The sequence below is a fragment of the Amphimedon queenslandica genome, unplaced genomic scaffold (genome assembly GCF_000090795.2).
Source record: "Amphimedon queenslandica unplaced genomic scaffold, v1.1 AMPQUscaffold_11165_Cont15485, whole genome shotgun sequence".
Classification (NCBI taxonomy): Eukaryota; Metazoa; Porifera; class Demospongiae; order Haplosclerida; family Niphatidae; genus Amphimedon; species Amphimedon queenslandica.
The window spans coordinates 1-7,165 of NW_003548590.1; the positions used below are offsets into that span (position 1 = coordinate 1).

The 7,165-nt window shown below is 33.1% G+C and overlaps 1 protein-coding gene across 1 annotated transcript; it reads right to left on the minus strand.

Moving 5' to 3' along the window:
* Positions 1-209: 209 nt before the first annotated feature.
* Positions 210-1,109, minus strand: LOC100639128 (trafficking protein particle complex subunit 6B-like). The gene is made up of 5 exons (XM_020005637.1): positions 959-1,109; positions 709-888; positions 577-660; positions 386-479; positions 210-333 (listed from the first exon to the last, which is right to left on the minus strand). The coding sequence occupies exons 1-5, from the start codon at positions 1,070-1,072 to the stop codon at positions 305-307; spliced, it is 501 nt and encodes a 166-aa protein (XP_019861196.1). The 5' UTR covers positions 1,073-1,109; the 3' UTR covers positions 210-304.
* Positions 1,110-7,165: the final 6,056 nt, after the last annotated feature.

A 7,165-nucleotide genomic window follows, 5' to 3' on the forward strand; every position in this document is an offset into this window, starting at 1 on the left:
CACTATACACATCATAATACACTGAGCTACGTCTCTCAACATAAATACATGTATATATACCAGGTGACAAAATAGTATCATAGATCAGGTACATGTACAATTCTGAGATCTTCATTTCCTATTCAAGACTGCTCACTTTCTGTCTTGAGTGGACGGGATCCACTTGCTCTTTCCAGCCCCGTCCTTAGACTTGGCTCTTAAAAGTTCAATGACACCCTCCATTGATCAAATGTACAGTATGTTTTTAATTAAAAATTTAATAATAATACAGTACAAAATTTTGAAAATTAACTCCCACACCCACTCAAAGTAAAACCTTGACTTGAAAAACACCTATTGAAGAAAAATAGCAACAATATACTACTGATATCAATACATATCATACATTGAGGTGGTTTAGTTATTTCATAACTGATGTGACTCCGTATTCCCAAATTAGAAAGAGCTCCAGTTAAAATCCCAGAAGTGAAAGCAACATACTACAAGAACAATAAATATAGTAATACATTACATACTAATGTACACTATGTAGTGTAGAGATTTATGTAAATTAATAATAATATCAATTTAACTAACTCTGGATAGTTCATCGCTGTATTGAGACGAATCAGTTAAGTGAGTTAACAAACGAAAATTATTATCGTAAAGTACAAAGACATCCTAATACATAAAGAAGTCATCATTATTATTGTTATTATTATTATATACTTGGTTGTTTGTTTTTAAGTGGTCAATTTGTTTATTGAACAAGTGAACCCAGAACTGCTTGCAGAGGAATACCATGGCGTCAAGCTCTGTCCTAAAACGAGGGACGTCCCTACAGGACCTCTCCATCATTCTAGCACCTACTCCATAGCCAAGAGCCTCAAGCTTTGAAATGAGCTCTCCCTTTTTATAAAAGAATAATTTTTAAAAGTAATTCATTTCATCAAGTTAGTTTGGTTATTGTATGTGTTACCTGGTCCTCCTTTTCTTTAGAACTGACTAAGTAAGACACCATTTCCATGTGAAGGAATTCAAAAAGAGCCTGACCTACTTCACCTTTGATTTCTGCCTTTTGATCAGTCGCCATTTTAATAAGAGGGTGTGTTTTGGGAGTGGCTAAAACTATTTTATTTAATTTAGCCACGTGGTGACACGTGGGTACTTCACAATAATAATATTTATTTTTGTACAAAAAAAAAAGCTAAAATTACTACGGCAGCATGCTAAAAATGGGATCAAGCATTAGTTAATTAAAGTTTGCTCAAGGAGTGGTTCCCTAGCCTCAGTATAATCCCCTGAACCTGAATCACTAGATCTACATTCATCATATTGACACCTTCTGCGATATTGCCTAGTCTTCCTTTTCAAACCAGGAAAATGCTCCTTGACTCTTCGACACAGAAACAACACGTGATCAACTTTATTTGTCACTAGTAAGATGTGATAAGCAATGATCAGGATGAATACTGCAATAATAGGGTAAACTGCAATTGTAAAGAATGTCACAAGTTGCTTTGGAGAGTGATCATTACTCAAGTAAATATATTGTGAAACCAGAAAAATAACATCAAGTGCAAAGAGTATCATTAGATGCAGCCAGTTGAGTATCTTGTATCTAAAAGGCATTAATTTTGCATGAAGATAAAGCAATATGTGATAAATAAGAAGGACAGCAAGGAAAAGTACTCGACGTTGACTGGAGCTGAAAGTTTCAGACACATAAGTAAACAGAACAAAGAGTTGATGCAGTGCAAACCAATACCACTTGTTTCTTCTATAAGGAGCATGAATTGCTTCATAAAATGGACGAATATATTCCCTGAGTTTGTCAAATTTCAACAGAAATTTTCCCAGCAAGATCACAATGAAATAAGGTATCAGTATTAACCCAGCTACAATTGATGTTACTATCATTAACCATATATGACTCTCACTATTGTATGCTATGGTGCCATTGTTATACCATACAATTTTGGGTACATCAACACCTTCTGTGTAAATTTTTGCTGAGCTGAAGACTTCAAGAACCGATTGAAGAAGTTTAGTGAATGAAAGATGAACAATAGTGATCAAAACTTGAATTGATGAATGAGAGAAACGATTTGATATTGTAACTGAGTAACGGCTCAGTATAATAAGGAGGCCAACAATAAGGATAAGGTAAACAGGAAATAGCAAGCTTAGTCCAGCTTTCAATATCTCAGTCATTCCATTGAAAAAACAAAGTGAAAAGCCAAGGTTTAAATTTAGCCATGATATGAATACACTTGAAAATCTAATAAGATATAATAATTCATTGGTACATTCAATGCATGGTATATTTAAGTAATGCATGATACCAATATTAGTAATTTGTGCATAGAATATAATACCATTGAGTGTACCAGTTGTCAGAGTTAGTTTGAGTGCACACAGAAGCAAAACAAGAAGAGGACCAGCTATTAAATAAAGAATAATTGTGAATGGAAAAAAATGACTTGAGCAGTCCTTGCACTCAGTAGAACCAAACACTACACTGTAATTAGGAATACATTCACTGCATGCATCTCCAGTTCTATAGCCATAACACAGTGGTCGATATACTGTTGAGTTGGTTGAACCAAGATATGAACCTGATGAGGTAAGATGTATCAAATTAAGCTGATACCCAATGTTACAGTGAGAAGGATGACAGTAAGCAATAGAGAATTTATTGCTTTTGGTTGAATTTCCCATCCATACATTCAAATCACCAGGTTTAATAAATGTGTTATTTTCAATGTCACATGTTATTTCTTTATCCAAATTTGTTAAAAGATCAGAGCACACACAAATTCCAGTTCTACTTAATTTAAAACCAAGTGGACAAGTTTTCATTTTGACACGTAGCTCCTCAACTTTGTTTTTTTGTGAAATGCCGAACTGAAGCATGCTAAATTGAAGGATTGACTCTTTATCCAGTGTTGTAACATCAGTTGTTTGTATTTTTAAATATACTGTTGTACAGTTCTTTGTTCCTTTGATGATAAATGGTCCCTGATAATTTGAAAAGTTCCAGTTTAATTTCTTTAAAAAATTCCCCTTCTCAACAGCTAATACAGTTACAATTTTGTATGTCAAGCTACCATTTCGATCAGTCACATTAACTGGTATTCGTATTGAGGATCCTGGAAAAATTTCAAGTGGTATGGTGTTATTCATACAAAGGTGCATGGACTTAGCTTTAGAAGCTACGTCACCTGGAAAAATATTCTTGAACATTGTATTGTACATTTTGACAATCACACCATGCTTGGGAAATGAAAATTTTTTAAAGTAACATTCATAAAGGTTTGGTGAGTATATAGAGTTCCCAGCTAATGCAGCTTTATTATTACTAAAAGTTAAACTAATGTTATTGTAGTCGTCACAGGAATTCAATTGAAATGTGCATTTTGCTTGTTTAAAATTTTCATTCATCATTGAATAGATGGCTCCTCCAAGAGACCGAACTGTGTTATTAGTGAAATTAGCTCTTAGACCTTTCTTGAGAAAAATTACACTGTCTCCTGTAAGCAAAAATGCTGCACCATGATCTGCAATATTATCCTTAAATGACAGGTGCCCATTAAGCACTACATATGACTTCAATAATTCAAATACAGAACCATAGTTGCATGAAAAGTTGCCAGGTTCAGCTAAAGTTCCATTAATAACGACATCAATAATATTATCAAAATGAAACAAACTGACAGGATTGAAAATATCATTTATCTCCCTTGCAGTCAGATTTGGATTGTGGTTTGCAACTATTGAGTCCAATAATATAGTCAAATATTTAGATCTACTTTCTTTGGGGAAAGTATTTGAAACAACATACAAGCATGTTCCAAATTTTGAAGATGTGTTAAGTTCAAAATGAAGTTTAGAAAACAAAATAGCAACTGCACCTTCTGGTTCAGAGCCATTAACATCTTTATATACTGCCACTTCTATTGCTCCTGACGTCCATTTAACACCATGACTATATCCATTACCTTTAACTTTTGAAGTGGTAATAACTAATGGGCTGTATTGTTTTGTCAAAATTCTTTGGCCAAAGAATAATGTTGCAGCTAGTGCACCTCCATTACATTCATTTAGTACAAAATTGTTTTCAAAATAAGAGCCATCAATTATTGTCTTTGAATCAATAGATGAATTGAAACTGAGAATCAATATTGCTCCAGCAAAATACTCATTGTTGAAAGTGAAAGAGCTATTTAGAATTCTGACAATGGCAGGAGAAGTATCACTTTGTGTGAATAGTATTGTAAGAGCTGCACCATTGACAACAGGCATATTGAATAGTTCCCGGTGCATTTTTGCAGCACAAGAATAATTAGTAAATTGATAGGAGTATTTGAATGAATTTTTATGAAAAGCGGAATTAGTAATATTTACTCGATATTGAGTTGGAGAATCTATAATTCCTCTTGTGATACGATCAAACAAAAGGAGTAACAATCCTCTACCAATTTCAAAATCAGTTTTTTGTGAGTAACTGTAACTAACCTCAAGATAATCAAACACAGCATAAGGAAGATTAACTGCTATTATGGCAAAACCACTGTACTTCATGATAGTGACATTGCTAACAGTAATACTAGCAATATCAGTGAATACTAATACAGCAGCATGATACTTAGTAAAATGAATAGAAGAAGTTGTAGAATTAATGATGTTGATGTCACAATCTAATGTAGTGAGATTAGTACCACAGTTAGTGAAATGGAGTCCTCTCATTGTCAGTGATCCATTGGTGCCATAGAATGCAAATCCTCTTGTCCAGTACTTGTCACTAGATGTACAACTAATGACAGCAAATGAATCATTGGAGTCACTTGTAATAGTGAGAGAATAGTGATTCATATTAACTGGACAGAAAACACCATTAGACCTGATCTGGTGAGTAATGCTGGTGTCAAGGTGAAGGGAAAGATCACCAGTTAATATTTTAGTTTCATTACATAAAATTCCTTCCAGTTGATGGCTAGTGTTAACAAAGACAGTAGCAGGAACCAAAGGCAAAGCAAAAAAGAAGAGCACAAATAGATACATGCTTGTAGGTAGCATTTAAAAAATACTCAACCTGGAAGTGTGAAGTTGTGAACAAAAAATCATTGCTTTATATAAAGCCACTCCAATTGAATTTGTAGTTTCTCCTATAATGACAGCTTCATTAATTATTGCAATATAAATTGATGTCTATAGTATATGAATAAATATATAATTAACTGCTCATCAGGCGTCAGCCGGGAAAAGTAAAAAATCTATTGAAATGGCTGAAAGTATACATTTTGGCTAAACTGAAAGTAAAGTAAATGAATCAATGTATAAGAATTGAAAGTAAAAGTAAATTATTCCATTCAATGTAAATAATAGTTTTGGAAAGCTATTTAGCTGTTTAAAAACAAATGTGTGGATTACTATCGTAGTGTTTCAATATCAACAATCATCTAATGTAAACTGAGTGTTTCTCGATCATAGCAAACAAAAGATGAATTCAAAATACATGCATTTCATTTTATATCAAAATTGGGCATGAGATGCATAAATGACTTAATAGGCAGTACAATCATTTCTGTACTAAACTAATATGATAAAATAAATACAATAACAGGATTTCAAAAGTATAACCGTGGCATACTACAGTTTTGAGAAAGCACTTTAATTCACCCAATAAGAGCAGAATCTGTTCTACAAATATCCATTGTAATGTATTTTATTAGAAGATAGTCTTTATATATTAATGAGATATGCATCCTTATCAGAGCCTGAAATAACAGTTGGACATTGAACATTTTTCGACCATTTTGCTCATTGTCAAACCAAATTCTGTGCTGTTCTACCACAAAGCATGCCAAGTGAGCATGCTTCATGAACTACATTGTGCATATACAATAGTATAGAGTATACATGCAATTTGAAGTAACTTTTTTAATTCATTACAAAATCTAAATTTTATTGGAATCAACTCAAGCCTTTTACACAGCATGAGAACATGTATATGCATCAGGAAAATTATAAAAATTAAAAATTCTCTACTTTCATTTTTGACAAAATTTGACCAAAAACTGGCCCAATTTTTGAGCAATTTTAAAAATTTATAAAAATCCATATTTGATCAAAAATAAGTCCAAGTTGATTCAAAATTATAAAATTGAAGAATTAATCAATCTTATTAGCCATGTGGTAACACAAGGGTAGTTCACAATATAATTTTTAATTTTTTTACAAAAAAGGAGCTAAAATTACTACTGCAGCATGTTAAAAATGGGATCAAGCATTAGTTAATTAAAGTTTGTTCAAGGAGTGGTTCCCTGGCCTCAGTATAATCCCCTGAATCACGGCACCCATAATATGGACGTCTTCTTTCATTATACTGTCTCGTCTCTTTAAAACCAGGAAAATGCTCCTTTAACTGATAAACTTTTTGATACAACAGCAACACTCGATTGACATTATTTGTCACTAATAAGATGTGATAAGCAATGATCAGGATGAATACTGCAATAATAGGATAATTTGCAATAGCAAAGAACATCACAAGTTGCTTTGGAGAACCATTACTCAAGTAAATATATTGTGAAACCAGAAACACAATATTAAGAGCAAGGAGTAGCATTAGATTCAGCCAGTTGAGTGTCTTGTATCTGAAAGGTGTTGATTTTGTCTGAAGATAAAGCAAAATGTGATAAATGAGAAGGAGAGAAAGGAACAGTGGTACTCGTCCTTTGCTGAAAGTTTCAGACACATAAGTAAACAGAACAAAGAGTTGATGTAGTGCAAACCAATACCACTTGTTTCTTCTATAAGGAGCATGAATCGCTTCATAAAATGGACGAATATATTCCCTCAGTCTGTCAAATTTCAATAAAAATTTCCCTAGCAGCGTCACAATGAAATATGGTACCAAAATTAGCCCAGCTACAACTGATGTTATTGCCATTAACCATTTATGACTCTCACTATTGTACATTATAGTTCCATTGTTATACCATATTGTTTTGGGTACATCAGCACCTTCTGTGTAAATTTGTGCTGAGCTAAAAACATCAAGAACCGACTGAAGAAGTTTTGTGAATGAAAGGTGAACAATAGTGACAAAAACTTGAATTGATGAGCGAGAGAAACGATTCGAAACTTTAACTGAGTAATGGCTCAGTATTATAAGGAGGCC